The sequence below is a fragment of the Tuber melanosporum genome (genome assembly GCF_000151645.1).
Source record: "Tuber melanosporum whole genome shotgun sequence assembly, scaffold_105, strain Mel28".
Taxonomy (NCBI): Eukaryota; Fungi; Ascomycota; class Pezizomycetes; order Pezizales; family Tuberaceae; genus Tuber; species Tuber melanosporum.
The window spans coordinates 313,097-335,587 of NW_003298761.1; the positions used below are offsets into that span (position 1 = coordinate 313,097).

General features: G+C 48.3%; 5 protein-coding genes, besides 2 other annotated features; 2 read left to right on the top strand and 3 right to left on the bottom strand.

Moving 5' to 3' along the window:
- Positions 1–297: 297 nt before the first annotated feature.
- On the top strand, positions 298–2,870 carry GSTUM_00000167001 (uncharacterized protein; the record flags this gene model as incomplete). XM_002835382.2 has 5 exons in its annotated part: positions 298–1,300; positions 1,369–1,825; positions 1,970–2,217; positions 2,278–2,559; positions 2,665–2,870. Exons 1-5 carry the CDS (start codon positions 736–738, stop codon positions 2,868–2,870), a joined length of 1,758 nt encoding a protein of 585 aa, XP_002835428.1. The 5' UTR covers positions 298–735.
- An 8,434-nt stretch (positions 2,871–11,304) lies between these two features.
- GSTUM_00000168001 (40S ribosomal protein S6) lies at positions 11,305–12,259 on the bottom strand. XM_002835383.2 has 3 exons: positions 11,856–12,259; positions 11,612–11,779; positions 11,305–11,556 (listed from the first exon to the last, which is right to left on the bottom strand). The coding sequence occupies exons 1-3, from the start codon at positions 12,216–12,218 to the stop codon at positions 11,443–11,445; spliced, it is 645 nt and encodes a 214-aa protein (XP_002835429.1). The 5' UTR covers positions 12,219–12,259; the 3' UTR covers positions 11,305–11,442.
- A 2-nt stretch (positions 12,260–12,261) lies between these two features.
- Positions 12,262–12,294: a sequence feature (Short protein (GSTUM_00000169001, CAZ79587.1) was converted to a misc_feature.).
- A 217-nt stretch (positions 12,295–12,511) lies between these two features.
- Positions 12,512–12,526: a sequence feature (Short protein (GSTUM_00000169001, CAZ79587.1) was converted to a misc_feature.).
- Positions 12,527–14,083: 1,557 nt separating this feature from the next.
- Positions 14,084–14,898, bottom strand: GSTUM_00000171001 (40S ribosomal protein S16). XM_002835385.2 has 4 exons: positions 14,772–14,898; positions 14,665–14,687; positions 14,255–14,603; positions 14,084–14,190 (listed from the first exon to the last, which is right to left on the bottom strand). Exons 1-4 carry the CDS (start codon positions 14,818–14,820, stop codon positions 14,177–14,179), a joined length of 435 nt encoding a protein of 144 aa, XP_002835431.1. The 5' UTR covers positions 14,821–14,898; the 3' UTR covers positions 14,084–14,176.
- A 10-nt stretch (positions 14,899–14,908) lies between these two features.
- Positions 14,909–16,274, top strand: GSTUM_00000172001 (uncharacterized protein; the record flags this gene model as incomplete). XM_002835386.2 has 2 exons in its annotated part: positions 14,909–14,974; positions 15,121–16,274. 2 exons carry the CDS (start codon positions 14,909–14,911, stop codon positions 16,165–16,167), a joined length of 1,113 nt encoding a protein of 370 aa, XP_002835432.1. The 3' UTR covers positions 16,168–16,274.
- A 1,218-nt stretch (positions 16,275–17,492) lies between these two features.
- Positions 17,493–20,997, bottom strand: GSTUM_00000173001 (uncharacterized protein). XM_002835387.2 has 5 exons: positions 20,735–20,997; positions 19,369–20,529; positions 19,015–19,191; positions 18,004–18,936; positions 17,493–17,951 (listed from the first exon to the last, which is right to left on the bottom strand). The coding sequence occupies exons 2-5, from the start codon at positions 20,230–20,232 to the stop codon at positions 17,886–17,888; spliced, it is 2,040 nt and encodes a 679-aa protein (XP_002835433.1). The 5' UTR covers positions 20,233–20,529; positions 20,735–20,997; the 3' UTR covers positions 17,493–17,885.
- Between the last annotated feature and the right edge of the window lie 1,494 nt (positions 20,998–22,491).

The window sequence follows — 22,491 nt, forward strand, 5'->3', positions numbered from 1 at the left end:
GTTTTCGGTATAATTTGTCGATGGGCATTCAATCATATCAGAGCAAGGGCAACTACAAAAAACAGTTTTTCTCAGGGGAATCAAGTCATTTTGTGCAGTGCCACATCATACTTCAAAAACCAGTGCTCTGTGAATCTAGTTTTATTATTATTTGTGATCGACCTTTTATGATTGTGCGAGTGAGCAAGTGTGATTAGTTTACTGACTAAGATGGAGGAAACACTGCGGTACTCGAGGCATACGCCATCTCGGAGGAAGGTATGCCGTGATAGAGAGTATAGAGCTCACCCCTCGAACAGCACCGCTAAGAATGTTTCCTCTGGCTTCGTCACTACCTCTGCCCCCCCCCCGCACTCGAAACCCGCATCTCCCTCCTAGCATGGATGGACTCACGCTCCATCCCCTCTTACATTTCCCCCTACTCCCTTACCCACTACCCTTTTTTAGTTGAGTTTGCTCCGGGCTTCACTCCCCTCCCCCAATTATCCACCGATGGCATCTCTACCACTCACTCCGGTCATCACCACTCGTGCCCAAGCGGATACTAGTCCTCAACAGTACCCATCTGCTCCTACCTCCCCCTCCCCCTTTTCAGCAAGCCAACAACTGGAAGTCGAGCATGACCCCTTCATCTCAGACAATGAAGCACCACCACGGGCTCGCCCCCGCCTCTCGCCGTCTACGTCGCAGGCCCTCCGTATGTTTGGGCTCTCCCGTGTGTCTCACGGTCGATCGATGTCACAATCCTCCAAATCCTCCAAAATCTCTCCCGACCGCTTCATCCCGAGCAGAGCCAACATACAGAGTTTCCGAATGAGTGCACCGGCGCACCTACTCTCCAATAACGAGAGACTTCTAAGAAGGAGTCTTAGTAGCGGTACTACCAACCGTAGCATCTCCCCCAACAATCTGAGCAATAGCCCTAATGGTAGAAACGCCGGTGGCTCACCAATCAACTACCGACCCGGCAACTTGAATAGGAGGATCAGTGCTGGCGCTGTTGGAGTGTTTGGCATAGGTGTTGGTGCAGCGCCCAGGAGGGAGGAGCCCAGACCGAGGGGGAGGGAAGTGACCATAAACGTTTTCGGCAATAAAACAAGTCCCGAGGTCGACATGGAAAGACACCAGAGGAGGCTTTCCGCCGCTCTGGGAGTGGATAGAAGTGCTAAAGTGCTGAGTTTTGCCCGTGAGAATGAACCAACTAGGGATGGTCATGGGAGGAAGGGAGGGGTAATGGGTGCCCCTGGAAGTGAGACTGTTAGTGATGTGCTTTGGGAGGGCGTATTGGAGGCGGAAGGCCGTGGGTTCCCCCTTTGCTATGATCCCTCCTCGAGTGTCCCCCTCTCCCTCTAACGCATCCCACCTCAGGTGATTCGACACCACAAGTCTCTCCATCCCGCAGATGCCTTAGAAGAGCTATCCCCACTACCCCGTTCAGGGTTCTAGATGCTCCAGGCCTCCGAGATGATTATTATTGTTCGCTCATTGCATACTCCCCCGTTACACACTCTTTGGTTGTTGGACTTCACACGGACGTATACAGTTGGACAGAGACTAGTGGAGCTCGGCCATTCGAGGCTTGGTCGAACTCTCACGTTACTGCTCTGGCTTTTTCTTGTTTCCAAGGGAAGCGCAACATTCTAGCGATTGGTCGGATCGATGGCTCGCTTAGCCTCTGGAACCCGGCGGAGCCCACCCCACGGCTTGAACGAACACACGATACTGGGATCGCTTGTTTTGCTTGGAAACCTATCGTCTCCTACCGTCCAGATTTAGGGTTACAACCTAGCAGTGGCTTTTCTTCCAGTGACGGTCGTTCCCAATCGTCCCCCCCGACAGTGGTTGAGACTGAGGAACTGCTAGTCGGCGATGAGTTTGGTAACGTTTACTACTACTCGATTGAGTGGGGAAAGTTTCGCGAGGGCCTTCCCGCGCCGGCATCTCATGCATCTATCATGCTTCTCCGGAGGATTGTCGTTCACTCTCAGCAGATTTGCGGGTTAGCGTGGAGCGGGGACGGAGAACAGTTCGCGACGGGTGGCAATGATAATGTAGCCTGTCTCTTTAGCACTGCGGATGTAACCCGCAACCGTAGTGGAGGTGTGAGAAATCATGAAGCTACGCCTCTTGAAGGTGGAGAAAAGCATAGGTGGGCCCATGGGGCGGCCGTCAAAGCGATTGCCTTTTGCCCATGGCAAAGAAGCTTGCTTGCTACAGGTATGATCCAACCACTGTGCCCCCCTATTTGGATTGGACTTGCTAAATTGGTATCTACAGGTGGTGGTTCCAATGATCGCTGTATCCATTTCTTCCACACCTTTTCCGGGGCAACATTAGCTACTATTAATGTCTCTGCGCAAGTCACATCGCTTCTCTGGTCTAACAGCCACCGCGAGATCGCTGCAACACTCGGATACGCTAATCCTGAGCATCCCATTCGCATTGCGGTTTTCAGCTGGCCCGAGTGTAGGCAGGTGGTCCAGATACCCTGGCAGGAGGATATGAGAGCGCTATATGCTGTCGCCTACCCAGGAGGCCCCAATGACGATTTTCCACCCGGTTCTTCAGCTGTCACATCCCAAGACACGGAAAACATTCTGGAGGATGTTAGCACGGTTGGTGGATCCATCGTCACCGGAGGTGGCGGCCGGCGTCGCAGGGAAGCTGGAGGATCGCGAGAGAGAAATAAGCACGCGAATAGAGTCGAGGGATGCATCGTCGTAGCTGCAAGCGACGAGACTGTCAGATTTCATGAAGTCTGGAGCGAAACCAGGCGTGGGGTTCTCAGGTGGAGGGGGGTCCTCGGGGGAAGTGATATCCTGGAAGGTCTCGAAGGAATTGAAAAGGATAGCGCAGAGACCATCAGGTGAAGTCTTTTTTTTTTTTGCTTTTCTTGTCCCGCCCTTCCGTTTTCTGCAACCGAAGCCTCGGAATTGTCATTCGCATGCAGATTCTGTTGCTTTCCCATCCCAGTTCTGGCTTTTATCCATCCAATCGCGATGAATCTGATGGATCACTGCCTTTGCTGTTTCTTTTTTTCTTCTTTTTTTCTTCCTGTGCTTTGCTTGACTGACTTTACTTTGCTGAACACTTTCCTACTGCTGGAGTTATTGGCTAATGCTTTTTTTTTTCCTTTTCTTTTTTTCCTTCTTCTCCAACCTCCACTGCTGCTCCTTTTTACTCCCCCTCCCCCACCATTTCTTTGTCAAAGCGGTGACGGAGATGAGATGACGGCGAGGGAAAGAGGATGGTAATAGGATTCACTAGATAGACGGATGGATCGATAGGCGCATAGACATGCTGAAACGGAACAAACAAACAACCGGCCAAGCAAGGAGTCCTGCCTACCTATTGCTCGAGTATACCACACTACGGTGCTGGATGAAAAAAAAAAAAGGAAACGGAAATTCCGATTCACACGTACAGTACATACATATCAGCTTCAGTGGATACCATAGCCTAACTTGGTTTAATGATACTGTATCTACCACTACCACTACAAATACTATCGCTGAAATGACCTACCGTGCCTGCAATATAATTGACTTGATATCATAACACAGGTCATATGATAAGTTTGGCCACCATGCTATAACACCCATAATAAGAATAATACCGATACCGGTATGATACCCCATCCCACCGAATTAGATTACATTACGAGCACGATATGGATAAAATCGCATGCCTGTAAAATAACAGGACGAACACGGCCCGTCAGCTCAAAAAGCAAATCTTCGCCCCCAGGTTGTGGGCGATCTAAGTTAGATTCGATACGATTCGTTACGATACGATACCCGCAGGACGACAATCCCCTTTATCCCCTCATCCCTGTCTTCACTTCCGGGGGGGGGAGGGGAGGGGCGGATATGATAACATCATAACTCAAACTCACAGATTCCAGGATATGGCACCGGACTACAGGGGGGTTCATCTGATGATTACCGCACTGCACGAGTGATACGTTGAGATTGACAAGGTTCGAGTGTTTTGATGGGACAGCGTGCATTTGTTTGGTTTATCCCCTCTCTCTCACTCCCACCTCCCTCCCTCGCACACACGCACGCAAAACACAACCCTCAGTGAAAACGAAAAAAAAGTTGGGGGGATCTGAACCAAAAAAGAAAAAAGAAAAGAGGGGAAAAAGGAAAAAAGAAAAAAGAAAAAAGAAAAGAAAGAAAGAAAGAAAATCTTGATGATTCCGAGTGACAACCCATGAGCGCTAATTCGATTCGTCAAACAAAGATTTATTGTGGAAAAGGGGAAAGGGAGGTGAAAAAGGGAAAAAAAGAAAAAAAAGCCCCCTGTCCTACCGGAGCCTTCTCCCCACCACTGAGAAACACTGCGGACGGCACACCCCCATTGAATTAAATAAAAAAACAATCCCCTCTAAGCTTGTACAACTTATGATCGCATCCAGCAACCATGCTCCCCCTGGGCCCATTCGCAGGCGCGACAACTGCGCCCGCCGCCTCCGCGTCACGGACAACTTCATAGGAAGTGCACGCATCGTAATCGTCTCCATCGCCCAGGATCACCAATTTCAGGCGCGAAGTGTCGGGCGAAGCGTCGACGAGGGACTGAATCTGCGCGGTGCGCAGGGCGCGGTCGCGTTCGACGGTTTGCCACGGGAAGCGGAGGTCCAGGACTCGTATGTCGGGCGGTAGGATTGTGGAGATTTCTGGCAGGGAGGTTAGGTCCGCTAGGTCGATGCTCACGCCTAATTCGCGGATCCGGGGGAAGGTCTTGATGGATGATAGCCAGCGGGGGCTCTGGTAGAGGGTTTTGTCCACGCAGGTGTCGTTGTTGGTGTTGTTGTCTCTTGTGCTGCCGATTTTGCTTTGGTGGCGGAAGTCTAGGAGTAGGACTTCTAGCGTTGCTCTCGAGGTCTCTACCGCTGGGAGTATGCTACGCATTAGATCGTTTGTGAGCGCGTAGGAGCTTAGTGACAGGAGAAGGATCTTGAGCTTTGGACAGGAGTAGATGAATTCCGAGACCCGGGCGATGTCGCAGTTCTCCCAGGAGCCCAAAACCACTTCTTCCATGTTTCTGATGTCGGGATGGGAGGAGAGGACGCGGAGGAGGGAATTATAGCCGGTGCATTGGCGAAGCTCCAGACGCCGGAGGGTGGCAGGGTTGAAGAAGTGAAGCGAATCACGAAGGTTGAACAGGCCGTTTAGTTCTATGCTTGACAGTGTACTGTGAACGCCAGTTGGTAGGGTCATCCATTTATTCCTCTCCTCCGATTCCATCTCCCTCTCCCCGCCTGCCTCAGAGGAGGAGGAGGAATACTCCTCGTCTTCGTCTTCATCGTCTTCCCAATCACAATCTGCTGCCACACAGAGGCTCAAATCCTTCAATTCTCCAGCGAAACCCACCGTCTTCCCGACCCGATTCATCTGTCCGTCGTTTTGTATCCCCCAGATATGCATAGACCGTAGATATGCCGCGTGGGCCACGGCCAGTCTCTCCAAGAAGAAGTGGTTTTGAGAGCGCAGAGGCATCTCCAGCTTTAGACTGCGCAGCGAGCGCAAACTCAGTAGTGATTTAACGATGATTGGGGGCGGGACATCGCGGGAATCCCATCTAGCTAGCTAAAGTCAATCCATACTTTTCTTTCCTCAACTGAAAAACAAAACCTACTCAAATTCATCCAGCCCGCAGCCAGCTAACCCATCCAATACTCCGGCAAGTCCACTCCAAATAGGACTCCTCCGCCGGCCGGACCCCGAGCGCATCTCATCACTCACACGCATGCTCCGCGTCCAGTGTCGCCAGTCCTGTCCTCTACCCTGCATCAGCAAACACTCGCAGAATTTCATGGTCTGTGTTGTGGACGATAGCGTGAATTCCAGTCGTCTGTAGAGTCGTGGAGCAGCGAGATTTTGAAGCCATTTACTCGTCAGCGTGAGGTTTGAGAGGTCTATTGGTGTTGATACCTGTTCTTGAGTCAGCTATGAGGAAGAGAGCAGGAAGGGAAGGGAATACATGATCGAGAATCTCGTGTAGTATTACCACCGGTAGATTACAGAGCTTCATGACTGAATAACTTCGCAACAGGCTATTGACAAGGCCAAGGGGGGAGGGGGGTTCAAAAAAAAATAAGTGGGATACGTAGAAACCCGTGTCGGTTATATAACATTTTTTCTTTTTGGAAATGCATGCTTGGAGTGTGCTCGTACTTGTACCGTGCAGTACGAGTACAGGACTGTACAGTAGTACCGTACCACCTGCTGGCCGAAAAGAAGCAAGCAAAGTCCTCAACCTACTCCACAAAACTCTGACAAGACAAACGCCAATCATATATTCGCCTCGTTTGTGGAGATGTGGGAAAGGGAGGGAAGGGGAAAAAAAGAAAAGAAAGAGAGAGAGAAAAAAGCCTAACCATCAATCACTCGTATCCATGGTGTCTCTCTCCACTGGAATACTGTACCGCAGACTATACAGACCAGTACGATCCTTGGTGATAAGTGGACACCCTGACAACCTAGAAACATGAAGGGAGTTTTACTATCAGACCGGTATCCCCACGATCCAAAACCCACGACCCGGTCGGTCGCACACAGTGTTCCCATTGTCTGCAGGTAATCCATTCGCCGGGAACAGTCCCGTACCACGGTGGCCAGGCCCGACGCTTATATCGACGTCCATGCAGCCAAGTTGGAAGGTCTCGCTTGTTTGCACTGTACTAGTACAGTGCAATACGGGCCAACCTATCGCCAGGATGAATGGGTCATCCGCAGTAACGTTTGTCCACTTCAACAGAAGCTTGAAAGGAAGACATACGGCTATCATACGGTATTCCATGCTACAACACCATGTAGCTTACCACTGCTTTCAGGTAATATCCACTGAATCATTCTATTATCATCAGCATTCGCCAATTAAACATCTCGGGAAAACCGTGGAAACACCAACGTTTCACAAACCGTGCACCAATCGGTGATATACGCCAAAATTCGCGATGCTCGCAAACTGACTGTGATAGGTACCCTACGAGTGCTCGAGCACGACCAACAGGAACAACTACCTTAAAAGGAAGCACTACTTGTATGATACACCAATATCGGCCCCAGCAGGGGTGCACCTCTCCACCGCTCACCCCCGGAAAGGTTAGTTTTTTACTGTACTCACCAGAAACCTACCCTACCAATTACACACATATACCGTACCGGTACTCTATCATACATCCAAAACCAAGGAATGTACGGTAACCGATTCCCTCATTCACGACGAAAATGGGGGTTCCGAGAAGGGGGAGCGCATAATTGGCTTTCCTCGAAGGGGCTACCGGAGAGCTGGATGAGGAAGGTCACGGCCCGAAAGGACCGATACGGACTAGGACCCCGAGACAAGCCTGTGAGGCTCGGAATGGCGAAACGATAGAATAAATAAATCAGAAACCATCAGTCAGAAACATCCTACGCGCCGGAGCAATCTTCGAGTGCTGAAACATGATGAAAATCATAGGGATTTGTTGGGCACCAAAGTCTTATGGTCAATACATATGACCGGAAGCAAAGGAGGATAGAAAAAAAAAAAAAAAAAAAAAAGATACAGTCGTGGCAAAAGTTAATTTGAAATCACAAATTCCAAAAGAATGTTGATCAGATAATAGAACACTCAGCTCAATAGAATAAAAATTGGGCTGACATTCTAGCATTATGTTGTAATGCAAAGACTCGCCGAGCTTGATGAGGGATAGGTGGATCGGATATGTGGTGCCCAACTCTCTCCGATTCTCAATCTCCATAACTGATTGGCTGGAGCCCGTGAGGGGATAAGGCATGCCTATCTCATGTGAGGACTCATTTCTAGTATCATGGACTCTATGTGCAAACCTAGACCAGTCTCACACCTTCCATATCCTTTTCTCTCATCCAGCGGGGCCAAATTTCTCATGCACAACAATATAACGAAGGTTTGGACGCTATTGCAGGGCCTACCGGCAGCATCACGATAAACCACGATGAGTGAAAAAGAATGTGTGTGTGCGTGGAAGAGACTCATGATCCAGCGGCTAGGGTGGAAAGGCTATGGCGCGCTGACTTTCCCGCGGCCGCAGTATTATCCCGAGCTGTCCCCTCCACAAAGAGTTAGTATCATGCCATGTTTGGCCATCAGTCTATTAATAAGACATGCGGTGTGCATCTACCCCGCTTAAATTTCGTTTCTTTTGAACCACCCTGAGCATTAGTCTTCTCCACCCAAAGGTATTTTTGCGATTTTCGGGTGTTGGGCTTTTGTTTCACCATCACCATAACCTGAGACAACTGATGTCTGTGTCTCTCGGCACAATTCTAGGTAGCGATAGGGGAGTCGAGCTTCGTTTGGGGAACCGGAAATCTCGAGAGATCCGTTTATACCCCTCCTGCCGCTATTACAGATATGGGTGAACAAATTACCATTAAGAGGGATGCTATAGGTTGCGTGTTATCGGCGTAAGCTGAGGCAATATAGCTTCCCTAGCCCCACCCGCTCGTTATTAAGATACATACTGCATATTGTGAGTGATTGAGTATGATTCTTTCTCCATATGGAATGGGTACAAGACGGGCCCTAGAGCCCCGGCATCAGACTACGAGTTCGTGAACAGATTCGGCAGCCAAAAATACTCGGGTACTGAAAGTGAGGTTTTTCCGAACAGGCTAGACTGTTGGCTAATGGCGACCGTATTGTGCGGGATCTACTACGGATATTTTCGCACCTTGATGCTGGAAGGATCCGTGATACTTTCCATATCAAAGTATGGATGACCGCAGCTAATTTGATCTAAATAGTTCTCCGCATCGGAATTTAGAAGCAAGAATGATGTCTACTCGAGTAGAGGTGTGAATCCCGACTTCGTTAGACTATTCGAGTATAGCTACCAAAGAAACGAAACTTAACTTGTGTTTAACACCACTTGATTGGGTCTATGGAAGGCACTCGAAGCGACTAACTTAGATGGGTACGATGCGTGTGGAGGTGGGCCCCACCTTTTTTTTCCTTCCTAATTCAACTTTCGGGGATTCCCATCCCCCCCCTCCCCAAACTGAAGCTGACCACCAATTTTCCCGGGATAATAAGGGTTTTATTCTTCTCAAGGGACTAGAGCTGCTCTCCCCCCGACCATAGGAGCTTGCGTTTGGATGTGAAAAGTGCACAACATCTAATCGGGGGCCTTTTATGGTATTAAAGAATGCAAGGAGCCCTTCAGGTTTTAAGGCGAGCGACAGGAGGGAGAATAATGAACGCCTTCGGAGCAGCTGCCATTCCAAAACCCTTTGTTGCGTAGAATTCCTTTCATGCAAGCTCCGACCACAGATGAAGCATCGTGCCGTAACGAGGGGCTTATCTGCAGTCGAGGTGGCAGTAGATGGTCATGCGCCCGTTGCACCATTGAAGCAGATCATGCCCGATCACTCATGAATGGCTTGAATCTGATGAGACCAGGATTGGATTGTCTGAGGGAATCAGGGTGGGAGTCAATTTATGACTTGCATCACAAATATAAGTCCCCGGTATGTAGAGCCCGAACACAGGGGCAAATTTTTGTATGAGAAATTTTCTATACACATCTGAGGGCCCATGCTAAATTCAGGCTCAAATTTTCGGGTTCTCCATGCCGGGGACATATCAGACCGCCTTTAAGCACAAAGGTGGGGGCACTAACTCGGATGTCCTAAACCTAGGCAGATATCCGCCAAGCAATTGCTCCAATATTCCTGCCATGACACCTGTCTCATAATCGATAGTGCCAACCGTAGTCTCGAAGCTTGAGCCGAGACCAAATATCTTGTGCCGTATATCACATTATTGTTAACGGAAGTGCCGGTACTGTAGAAAGCTTCATGTAAAAGGCTGGAGATTTGGCTTCGTTTGGTGCTAAAATGTTTGTCCCTTTGTCTGTTCCCGGGTTTAGTGCAGGGCGCAGAGGTTTTTGTATGATAGGAAAATTTAACGACAAATAGGAAAGGGCACTGACCTGGCCAATAACCCCTTGGAGAGGCTCTGTCGCGGCGTCAGGGGATTATTAGGTTATTTTGTCAATTATCCCTTGTACCGCACGAGTTAGCAGGGCTGATAGTTTAAGTGCTTGAAAACGAAGAGATCTGCCATAAGTGATCTGCAGAATAAGTCACCCTACCAACCAGGTCACAAAACGGTTGTTGCTCCCCCGCCTTCATCCCTTACCTCCCCCCCCCCCTGTGTAGAATGTAATCATACCACAAGGTAAACCGTGAACTCGGGCAGACAAGGAGGGATCCCCATGACCTTAGGAAAGAGCAAAGTGGTCATAAATGCTCACGAGTAGCTTCTCGGGTTGTGAATGACCAAATACTATCAGTAAGATTGAAGAAAGCGTGTGAGACAACAAGATCAAGTGATCCGGGGAAGATGCTCTCGGCGTTCAGACGGTGGATCGCCCCGTGAATTGGCCATCCTTCTAGGAATACATTCACTAACCCTACGTCATTGCGAGTCCGTTATTTGCCAGGCTATGTAGTACTTGGTCCTACGTAACCTCTTGTTACAGAACCACCTCGGGTCTATCATGTGGGTGAATGAACCCCGCGAACCTCCGGCGTCACTAGCCAGCGAGAGGTGGCCAAAGGCAGATACGAGTACTATCGCCTTAGAGACTAGGTTTTGGAGAAGAGCCAGCCGGGTCAGGTGTCAAGTACACATTTTTCTTTACAAATATATGCCCAAGAAAGACTATAGATCATAATATCACTGGTTTTCTGCTTTTGCTTTATATCATCAGTCTGTGGTTCTAATATTTACAATAGTTATACTAGTCTATAGTATTGGGTGATTCTTTTACCTACTTTCTTTGTAGCTTGGCCCCCACCCGCACCAAACGACAACGCATGATCTTTGTGTGCCCAAAGCATTAGTCTATTTGTGTACTAGATCATATTCCTCATACGGTCCTATATCCCAACCATCATTCTTCGGCATTCCCCTTCTAACCAAATACTTTATCAATTGAGATTTCCGAGTGATGGCAAGTGATTAATACTATTATTAATATTTTGCACTCGCTTTCGGGTACTATGCATAAACGGGGCATATTACATGCTGTGATTACTCGAGTAGTCAATCATGAATGCTCAGTTCTTGGGCCAAAACGAAATCGAAATTGAAATCGAAAGCCGAGTGATCGATTATGAAGTCAACCGCGATATCAATACCGGCCGAAAAAAATAGCCCCCATTTGGCTTCATGAAAATTAAGCAGAAAGATCTACATTATCGCTCCCAATTTTCCCAGACAATCCCCGTGCCAGGAACGAAATAACCTCTTCTCCCCGATTGATGAAAAAATATCACTTTATTCAGTGAAGAAGGTACAGGTGAAAAAAAGAGGAAGAAAAGCACTGTTTAGTTCCGACCACCCCACCCATTCGCACCAAAGAATTTTTTATTTTTTTGTTGAACCACCACCTACAAACACTTACGCCTTCTCCTTCTTCTCGGGTCTCATAGAAGAAGCACGGCGTTTGCGTAGCTCAGAACGCTTCGCCTTCTCCTCATGGACGCGTTTGGCGAGGAGAGCCGCGTACTCGTTCTATACCCGTGTCAGTATATGTGGATACGTGGCACAGGGAAGACTGCAGACTTACCGCAGCATCCTTGGAAGCCTCCGCTCTTCTTCTCTTGAGGGCGATTCTGTGACGCTTGTGCTGAAGGCGTTGAGGGGTAACGAGCCTCTGGATCTTGGGAGCCTTGGTGTATGGCTTCTTCCCCTCATCCTTGGGCTGGACCTCGCGACGAATAACGAACTTGCGAACCTATTTGTACCATATGCAATAAGCCACCGCTCCCAACCTGATACCTCCCCCTCCATCTTGATAGAAGGAAACATACATCATCGTCCTTATTTAAACCGAAGAATTTTCTTATCTTGGTAGCGCGCTTGGGTCCGAGTCTCTTGGGATGGGTAACATCGGTCAATCCAGCGACATCACCGTCACCCTGCTTGACGACAACGAGGGAAAGGACAGCGAGGTCTCCGGCTACAATACATCCACGAACAGACTTGCGCTTCCTCTCTCCAGTCCTGCGGGGGCGGTAGCAAGAGTGCCCCTTAGAGAGGAGGAGCTTGACACGAGTAGGGTGCATGACGCCCTGCTTCATAGGGAAACCTTGCTTGTCGTTACCACCGGTGATCTTGAAGATATACCCAGCAAATTCCGATCCAACACTGTCCCCAGGAACCTCTTGTCCCATACGCTTATCCATGAAGACACGGAGACGACGGTCATCCTCAATTTCAATGAGTTTTTGTGACCCATTGGCGGGATAGCTGTAAGGCAAGTTAGCCTTGGTGGCTCCACACCTTGTCCCTAATCCACCCCCCAGACCCCCACCAATTCTACACTCGGGGGGAATCGCCTAAAAATGCAGGTTGTTTGAATGAGGGGAAGTGTAACTTACGCCTAGATTTTGTCAAAAAGTTAGACGCACGTTCAAACCAGGAACATCAAAAAAATCGAGTCGAAAACAGAGGGGAAAAATCTTACAATATTAAGCTTCATGTTTGCGTCGACTTTGTTGGTTTACCAGGGGGAAAATTCGGTGCGCCTGGTGGTTTGTCGATTGTCGTCGTTGGGTGGTGTTGAGCGCTGCTCGATTTCCGTGTGGGTCTCGCTAGTTCTAGGTGGGCAGCATTTGTGTTGTTGGGGAGGACTGTGTTAGGGCATAGAAAGTTCAGCCCTTATACAGACATGCTTGGCGCTCGGATTTCATAAATCCTCACTCGGCAACTCTGGAAAAAAAATTTGCCGGGCTACAACTTACTGTACCCATCTGGTTCTAAAAGGCGCAGAAATGTCACTCAAGACAAACTAGGCAGTGTTCCTCGTTTTGAAAGGTATAGTTAGCACGCCACACGCCACTCGGTTGGTGGGAAAGGTATAATCATGAAACCAATACATGTACCAACAGCAGAAAAACAGAGTTCATCAAGCAGTTACCAACGAGAGTCCTCATGAAGATAAACAATTGAGGGACTAACCTTACAAGGCGATGTTCTAAGGGGCGAGGTACGGCTGCATACAATTCACAGGGATTCTTTCGAATTGAATTTACTTAGTACATGGCAAAGCTGAGTAAAAGAGCTACAGTATCGGATGGCAGATGCGTATAGGTAGTGACCAAACTGAACTTCTCAAGGATATAATGGATTTTGGGAGGCTAATGGCTGACCGTCGTTTGAGACGACGGTCATCTCAAAACGCGTTTTGCAATGACGGTGGTGTTTGGCATGTCATCATTTGCAAAACTCGTTTGGGGATTATCTTACTTTAGGGTTGTGAATAATATAAATTTATAGGGGAATATTAGGAAGTAATTGCAGGTTAATTGCTACACCCTATTATTAACTCACAAAAATTCCTGTAACCTTGATTTTAGTACAAGCATCAAAAAGACTTATAGTTTGGTCGGTAGATAGTGAAAGAGTTTAGGAGACTAGCCGTATTAGTTTTGCTATGATATTTCCTTATGCTCAATTGTCAATAAAAAAACCTAAGGCATTGTTTGCAAAACACGTTTAGTGAAATTTCGTAAATGTGTTTATCAAGACGCGTTTTGAGGTGACAGTCGTCTCAAATGGCGGTCTGCCAAGCAGCCCCTGAGTTAAATGCTTGCTAGATTCGCTGGTGAGTTTCATCTAGCCCACGAGTCAACCATCAATTAATAAAAAGGGCTTTCATTAAATATTTAAATAAGGAATTAGACAATATTGGAGGCGTGGGAATTATATTACCACATCCCCTCACGTCACGTACTGTAGGAGAAGACTCCGGGAACATTTTGTGTGGACAATTCAACATGGAATGTGGGGCTCTTAAAGCGGGTTGGAATGCTTGGGATTCCATTGAGATGGGAGAAGGGGGTAATAAACCCCAGTTGAAGGAGTTATTATGAGAATAAGGGAAGTTGAAGCCGAGTATCATACCGCACATCCCATGATCCACTTCTCGAGTAACTCCGGGCCCACAAATAAATCCAATCAATGAAGACAACAACCACCGAAAAACCCAACTGTTAATCCAACCATCTCGAAACACGGAAAAAAAAAAATTTGGTAATTTTTTTAGTCCCTTACCCAGCGCAGGGTCTTTATTTAAGAATAAATTGATACAAGAAACCCCAATGAGCCATATCCCCAAGCCGGATACCATTTAACGGTAAGATTCTGCAAATACCTATTAGCCTCCACCACCACCAAATACTAACCTCGGAATCGGAAATGCACGTACTCTGGTATCTTGCTCTAGCACCTGGACCACCAAACTTCTTTGGCTCACATCGCCTGTTATCAGCAACAAGCAGCGAACGGTCGTATGTGATGAGGGCCTGCTTCAACTGGTTCTTGCTGTGCTCGTCGACAAACTTCTGGTAGTAGGCAACAATTGATTTAGCGATAGCCTGGCGGATAGCGTAGACTTGCGAAGTGTGGCCACCTCCAGAGACACGGACGCGGATATCGACTTCGGCGAATCTATCGAGACCGACGATCAAGAGAGGCTCATAGACCTTAAAACGGAGGATCTCGGGCTTGACGAGGTTGAGGGGGGAGCCGTTGACCTTGACGAGTCCGCGACCCTTCTAGTGGGGCATTAGTTGTAGTCCGATGAGGTGGGGGGGGGGGGTGTGGAAGTGGCAGGACCTTGCAGTGAGCGACAGCGGTTGCTAAAATTCAAGTTAGCATCTATAGTGACCCTCCGAACATGATCTCCACTCCAAGCTTGGAGGTGATTCTGCAGGAACTATTACCCGTCTTCTTCTTGCCGAAACACTGAACAGATTGAGTTGGAGTAGCCATCGTGAAAATTCGTTCGTTACGGTACCGGGTGGTGTGTTGGAGTGAAAAAGTGGCTGGCTACTGAGTGCTTTGTCGTCTGTTGTCGTGGATGAATATTTCGTTGAAGGGAAATTCCGGTTGTCATCAGTTGTGCACCATGTGGGCGGATGTTGCGGTCACAGACTCCCAGGGCACAAACCCTATTGCAAACTTACTCGAGCGGTTGAGCCTCAAAGACACTTGAAACACGGTTGACGTGAAAGCCTGTATCGTAACAACCTCATGTTCCCCGCTCCCCCAACCCGAAAAAGTCACCCGTAGGCCAGCATGCTCTACGCCTTTGGATCTAATGGGCGGGGGCAGTTATCTCTCGGTCATCTCGAGGACGCCCATACACCTACCCCCTGTCTAATTCCCTCGCTTCTTCCGTCCGTTCCACCATGTGTGATCGCGGCTGGTGGGAATCATACTGTTCTTCTCTTCCCATCTGGCGAATGCTTTGCTGCGGGAGATAATACCGGAAACCAATGCTGCCTTCCTTCGGCTACCTTCCCCTCGCTAACTGCCTTTCATCCTATCAGCAGTTACCACCGGTGGGAACACGTTTCTGCAGGCTGGAGTTTCACAGTTCTAATTGACTATGAAGGGAAGATATTTGTTTCTGGAAAAGGCCAGAAAGGAGAATTAGGACTCGGCGAGGATCGTCACGACGCATTATTGGAGGAAATTGCCGACTTTTCACCTAGAAAAGTGATCCAGGTGGTGTCTGGCATGGCACATACACTCCTATTAACAGCGTCCGGGGATGTATGGGGCTGGGGTGCTGGACGAAAAGGCCAACTCGGGGAACCTACCCAATCGATAGTATCCAGACCTAGGAAGGTAGAAGTTGGATTCCCTGTCAGCAAGTTGGATTGTGGAAAGGACTTCAGTATCCTCGTGAGCAGAGACAACCCCCAACACATAGCAATTCTAGGGAACGATAGATACCGAATAGGGGATTCACTCGCATCATGGTCTGGAGCTGAAATACTCGACATCCAAGCTTCGTGGAACGGTGTCTACCTACTTGAAACCTCTGGCACTATCAACGCATGGGGAAAGAATGACAAAGGCCAACTCCCACCCCCGAGCCTCGAGGGTATAACGGACATAGCGGTGGGCAGTGAACATGCTCTTGCTATCGCAGAGGACAGAACCACAAAAGAAAGAAAAATAATAACATGGGGCTGGGGAGAACATGGCAATTGTGGGAAGCCCGGGGGTGGTGATGTTATTGGCGAGGTTTTTTCCCTAGATATTCCAGCTCCTAGGAATGTACGGATCGGAGCAGGATGCGCGACTAGCTTCGTTTGGGTGGAGGAATAACTTCTGGTTTTGGTTTATGATGCTATGATATCGAGGTTTGGGGCTCGGGTGCAGTTATTAGCTTAATTCCCAAAAAAAAAACTTGTTCCTTTTTGGCGATATCTAAATTATGGCGTAAAGTTGTTTATCACAAGTCGATCGATCAATCAACCTACGAGCTCTTTAATCCCATACCGTACTACCGGTATCATCCTCTACCGGGAATGTGCAAACCCGGAGCAATCTCAGCCTTCTCATCCCAAATCATTACTAAGCCGAGATATCATAGTATAATTATATCTATCGGTAAACAGACAAATTACCCTTCCCCAAACAAAAACATGAAACACCTACTGGAATACAGTGTTCGAGTACCGGTACCGTACGGGTACTCGTACTGTTTCCCCACACCCCGCTTGACTTACAAGTCAACTTAAGGCCCCCAACAACTAAAGCATCATCACAAACAATCACTCGTGCAAACAACTCGTAGACCGCTCTTCACTCTATGCAGGCCTGACCCCCTGCCCCCGGTAAAAAAAAAGAAAGAAAGAAAGAAAAAGTCAAAGCACCACAACAAATACGGTAAACAAACAAATATTCCCAACCCCCTCCCTAAATGCAAGCACAAACAATAACACCAGGACTTCGGGATCACTCTACGGTATCCCCGTGGTGCGGCTCAACTCGCGCTAACTAACTCACCCTTCGTCGCTCCGCATAACGTGATCCCTAAGCATCATAGTCCCCCCCTTACAAGTACCTTTCCCTTGCTACTCGTATATGATCGTCCCGGTACTTTAGGTCCCGCCGTGGGTAAGAGTTCAATGCCTTCCGAGGCACCGCTTTGGTATCCCTACTGTACGAGTACCGTACCATAATCTGTGCGCTGGCAGCTGCCGTAGGCGGGAACGGGCTTCCTGCGTCGTGCCGTATCATACCGTATGCTTTTTGGGGGTCGTGCTCGCTGTTCGGGTGGAGTGGACTTGCAAAGGGTTAGTGAAAGGAAGGAAGGGGGAGGTCGGGTGATCTGGGAAAAGGGTGGATTACGGTAGGTAGTGTACTCATACTCGTAGGTTCGTGGCTTTTCCGCTTTTGGAAGGCTATGATAGTTTGATACGGGAGGAGTGGTCAGGGAGATGTCACAAGTACCGTAGATCAGTGCGATATTCCTGGTACGATACTGTATCATGCTGTAGGAATAGGATGGATTGGGTACGGTGGTAAACTAACTTACAGTATACTGATTTGCTTTCGTACAGTACATTATCTAGTTCATGATGAGGAGTGGAGGACCGAAAACAAAAAAGTGATGTGATATGCTTAACACTGGATATATGATAGCGGTATTTGTAAACAGTTCATTGAATAAGGGATGGGTGAATGAATAAATGAGGCAATACGGTAGTGGTGGTGACAATGTGAGTGTCACTCCGACAAGAAAAACCAAATTCCCCACTCTATCTTCGCAGGGCCAATGAAAATGACTAAACAATACATTGGAAAAAATTCGTTTGCCCTCTGTAATCATTATCGGGCATCGGGAAGTGGACGGGAAAGCCTATTGGACAAAGAAACCACAATTTTTTTATGAATGTAATGAAAGAGAGCAGGTGTCCGATGGAGCATGAAAGACAGAAAGGAATCGCTGAGGTATATTTTGTTTGGTAGTTATAAAAATAGACTACCGGGTGGATACGATCCAAATACAGATATTTGGACGGGGGAAGAGGGGCACCTTAATCCCCAAGTGCTTTCCTGAGATCGTTCCATCTGTTCTTGAGAAGATCGTAGTCCTCGTTAACCTGTATATAGAAATTAGTGAGAGTCCATAATAATCGACGCAGGATGACTTACAGTAGCTAGCTGCATCTTCGTGCCTACCAAATCCTTTTCCATCTCTAACATGCTCTCCTCGAGATTCTGGTTTTCCGTATGCACTTCTAGAGTTCGTGTCATGAGCTTGTCCATTTCTTCCTTGAAACGCAGTTCTATTTCTTGCGGTTGTTTGTCGACGATTTCTTTCAATCCTTCGACCTTTGCTTTGAGAACCTCGTTCTCATCGGCTAACTGGTCATTCTGGACCTTTAAGCCAACCTCACTGCTAGCGATTCTGACATATTCTCTGTTCAACTCTTCATTCTGCTCCTCTAGTTTTTTCACCTTGACCATTAGACCAGCGTTCGTCCTCCGCAAAGTTTCGAGTTCCATCTCGTGTTCCCTCTTGGCCCGCATTATCTCATCCCACTCCCTCTCGTAGCGGTCAAGCATATCTTGCGTTATCTTGATAGCACAAGCGTCCTGGACCATTTGGTTGGCTCTATAGAAATCCTTTTCACCACCATTCCCAAAAAATCCCGCCTCCTTAACACTTGTTGCGCTCGGCGCCGTATCGAGATAAACATCGAAGAGCCGTTCTTTCAGGAAAGGTCCCAGAGCATCGAATTCCATTCCGGTCAAGGCCTCGGCATTTTTGCCCATGAGGACGATCCCAAATTTTAGGATCGGTCCTTCGAGACCCTCACTGAATAGGAGATCAAACACTCTCAATACTAGCTGCAATGGAAATTTGTATGTGAATAATGTAAGAAACCATTGAGCTGCGTAGAGTGAAGATTCGATGCCTTGGCGTTTAAGGTGAATCGCGAGCCGAGGTTGGTAATCTTCCAGGATGCTGTCATATTGGAAAAGCCGGAGTTCGAGGCCTTTCATCTTTTCTTGAAACATGGTTCGCAGCTTATACTTGTTCATGAGCTTAACGAAAACACAAAATGCTTCTTCCTCGGCCATCTAATCGGGCATAGACATTTAGTATAATAGCACTCGGGCGGTGACTGTGGGGGAATTTCAGGGAGGCGGGTTGCTTACATTCAATAGTAGCACTGTGGCAATAAATGTCATACCTTGCGTATATCCTACTCCGGGATCAAACAATGCATATGCCTTGCAAACGCCCATTAGAGCTTTCTGGTCAACCTTGTACTTTCCGAAGCTCGTCCTTTCACCCAAATCTCGCCTGATAACCTTTTCCAACTGGGCAACCGTCTTTCCCCCAAAGCCGTCAGGCCTCTTGACACCTGTGGGATCAAGCTTCGGACTCGCAGCTGAGCCAAGCTTCGGCGATGATGATTGACTAGATGAAGGAGAAGGATCCCAGAGCCAGTGGCTGCCAAATAATGTCCTGGCATCCTCAGCTGTTGCAGTTCCCGGGAGAGCGATCACATCCTGGTAAGCTGATTCAAGCTCTAGAGATTTACTAGCGGCCATGCTTTGCCAAACGGTTCCTCGAAGTGTAGGGGGGATGCCTGCTTGAATAGCCCGATTGAGCTCAGTTGGCTTCTCCGCAGCAACCTTATAAGAATCATCGACAACGGCCTGCCAGAGATCCCAATCGATCTCTTCTTCTTGGCTACCATTCGGTCCTAGTATTGTGCTATCTTCGGGAGCGGGGGGACCCCCCACGCCTGTACCAATCGCTGTCGTAGATGATACTAAGCTTTGACCCCCAACTTCCTTGGTGTTCTCATCATTAGGGACTATAGTGGCTCGCTCACGTGCTTCTCTAAGCCTTCTGAAGCTTTCTTTCAAAGTTTGTGTTCCTTTTAAAACTGCATCCTTTTCCTTCTCGTCCCCCCTGTTTGACTCCATTCTGTTCAGCAGTAATTCACTGTTCATCTGTGTCGCAACTGCCGAAGGTGTGAATAGGGATGCCACTGTTGCAATTGAGGAAGCAGTAGCTCTTCTAGAGCTCGATTGAGGTGGTGGTGGTGGTAGCGGGGGTGGGGTGACCGGTACAGCATTACTGGAGCCCGAACGAAGCCAACTAAAAGGGGATCTTCTTGGTGGGGGAGGAGCAGTTTTAGGGGGCGCTGGAGGTGGGGGAGGGGGAGCTATGGTTTCCGCCGGGGAGGAGTTTCTGGGGGGCAGAGCGGGCTTGGAAGTGGTTGTAGAGGTTTGGGAACTGGTCGTCGAGGATCTAGAAAATCTGTTGGCAATAGATTCAACTATCGAGGTTGAAGTAGTCGAGGCCGTGGACGGGGTTTCTGCTTGGGTCATTGGCTCGTTCGATGGAGAAAGCTCGTCCATAAGTGATACCTCATCTAGGGAGGTTGTTGATATGCGGCGTTGGCTGAGAGGAGACTTCGCTGGTGGGAAACCGCCTTCATTTACGGACCCGTTTGTAGTAGTTGCAGGAGTAATTGACTGTTGGCTGTGACGTTTATTTGTTGTTGTCGGGGAGGTAACAGAAGCTGAGTCTGAGCCCTGGGCATCCTGTTGGGAGGATGTTGTTGACTGCGATAACCGGGTTAAAGGGCGTATAGGAGCCACTGGAGTGACAGAAGACTCTTGTGCATCCGCAAATCCGTCTTCCGAGCCGAATTCCTTTAGATTTGATAGAGACATGTTAGCTGGAGAGGGGGAAACTTTGGCATTTGTTGCCTTATATCCTAATGAAGCAATAGATATGTACGAGTAATGGTAGCGTACTGTAGAGTACGGTATGTGAACATGAGGGAAGCAGACAAGGGGCAGACAAGGGGCGTGGGGAAAGGAGTTTGTTTAACAGGGGAGCCCTGGGTTTACCAACCTCTGTACCATCCCCGTCCCCGTCCCCTTCATCCTCACCATCACCATCCTCGTAATCTTCGTCCTCCCCATCACCGCCCTCGTCACTGAGCCTAGTTGAGCTAGATATGGCGGAGCCCCTTTTCAAATTATTTTCGGCTTCCGGTGCTTTGGCTTTTGGACTAGCGGATCCAGCTTCTTTCGTCTCGTCATGATCGGGCATCTCGTTGGGTGGCACAGGTGCTCGAGGTACTGTATTGTGCTGACTGCTGGATTTGGTTCTTGTTGTAAGCGGAGTTGTCAGTGGAATGCGAACTGTCAAAGAAGATAAAAAAGTCTTAGGGAAGATGTCGGTAATAAAAAGGACAGTCTGCAGTGAGGCCCGATGGAATTAAAAAGGATTGTAAACCCCCTGTAATCTCCAATCCCCTTAGATGTTCGTTCTGAATTGGCCGGACAAGATGGTGCACTCCGGCTTGTAGCACAAGACCGTTACTGTGTAGCTATTTTTGAAGAGGTGAGGTGACCAGTTGAAGTCCCCTCCGGAAACGACAGGCTCACGAAATTCCTCACCACAAAGTGGCGTGCAAAAGGGGACAGTGTGTACGGCTAGCCGGTAAGGACAAGGATGGGTATCCGGATGGTTCTGGAGTGAGAGGAAATTCACGCTCCGGGGGAAGGGTGGAATAGAATAGAGAGAAGGAGCAGGAAAACTCCAAGATTTCTTGTTCGATTTATCTCCGGGGGTGCTATTGACATATATTTCTGGCTACATCCGGCTGAGGATCGGTGAGACAAGCAAAAACACGCGGTGCGGTCGGCGGGTCTTGAACTAGACCACCGCAGCGGGAGAGAAGGAGGCAAGGATGAAAGGTAGTCTACGAATTTGCGGTTGAGATGTGCCGGAGCAGGCTGGAAGCCAGGAGCAGCAACGCTTTGAACTGTGTGAGTTGGGTCAAGAGACGGGAGCGAACGGACACAGCCAGAGTGCTGGTATCGCACTTACCGTATTATATCATACTATTCTACACGGGGTAAAAGTGTTGAACTTGGATTTGGGTTGGGGTTTTTTTCTCCTCTTACAAGGAGGAGAGAACTGGGGCTGGAGTCAGCGCAAACATAAACAAACAAGAGCTGGACACGGAACCTTTGTCGACTGAAGTGAGATGGGCGATGAAACAGTCAGGAGCTACGAACCTATGGTATCATGGGATAGGGGCTAGATGGAAAGGCGGTAAGTTAGTTAGTGTCAGGCAGACATGATGGTGCACCATAAGTTAGTGCTCGAGCACTTGTTTACTTACACAAATAAAGCTGTCGGGCCAGTAAGGAGCATTACCGGTAGAACATTGTGATGGAAAGGCACGAGTAGACTGATGGCCACAGTATCGTGCTGATAATAAACTGCCGTTTGGCGCTGGCACGGTTATTGGACTGCGCACTTGAAAGAGTTATCAGATAAGTTAATATCAGATTAGAATACCGTATCGTACCGTACCGGTACTGCGAGAAAGATTAGAAGAGAGGGGTGTGCTCGAGTACTGTACGAGTACTAGTACAGTACAGCCGCATCCGCAATTTCTCATAATAAATAGTCAACCGTATCTGTGCTATGATACCCTTCAAAGTGCCCCCACAGCCCTTGGAAACCCTTTGCTGACCCTCTCTCTCATTATCATAATATTATTCAGGAAAACAAATTGTGACAAAATTTTAAAATGTCCCTGGAGGCGTATCTGAAGACAGTTATCTAAAAGGCTCTTCCGGTTCTATTGTTAA

Coding starts and splice junctions, on each gene's coding strand:
- GSTUM_00000168001 (XM_002835383.2), bottom strand. CDS start 12,218: ATGGGACAAGAGGTTCCTGGGGACAGTGTTGGATCGGAATTTGCTGGG. Junction 11,780..11,855: donor GTTTAAATAAGGACGATGAT/GTATGTTTCCTT, acceptor TGGTACAAATAG/GTTCGCAAGTTCGTTATTCG. Junction 11,557..11,611: donor AGGCTTCCAAGGATGCTGCG/GTAAGTCTGCAG, acceptor ACACGGGTATAG/AACGAGTACGCGGCTCTCCT.
- GSTUM_00000171001 (XM_002835385.2), bottom strand. CDS start 14,820: ATGGCTACTCCAACTCAATCTGTTCAGTGTTTCGGCAAGAAGAAGACG. Junction 14,688..14,771: donor TTTCGGCAAGAAGAAGACGG/GTAATAGTTCCT, acceptor CTTGAATTTTAG/CAACCGCTGTCGCTCACTGC. Junction 14,604..14,664: donor CCGCTGTCGCTCACTGCAAG/GTCCTGCCACTT, acceptor ATGCCCCACTAG/AAGGGTCGCGGACTCGTCAA.
- GSTUM_00000173001 (XM_002835387.2), bottom strand. CDS start 20,232: ATGGACGAGCTTTCTCCATCGAACGAGCCAATGACCCAAGCAGAAACC. Junction 18,937..19,014: donor CCACAGTGCTACTATTGAAT/GTAAGCAACCCG, acceptor ATGCCCGATTAG/ATGGCCGAGGAAGAAGCATT. Junction 17,952..18,003: donor CGAAGATGCAGCTAGCTACT/GTAAGTCATCCT, acceptor TTCTATATACAG/GTTAACGAGGACTACGATCT.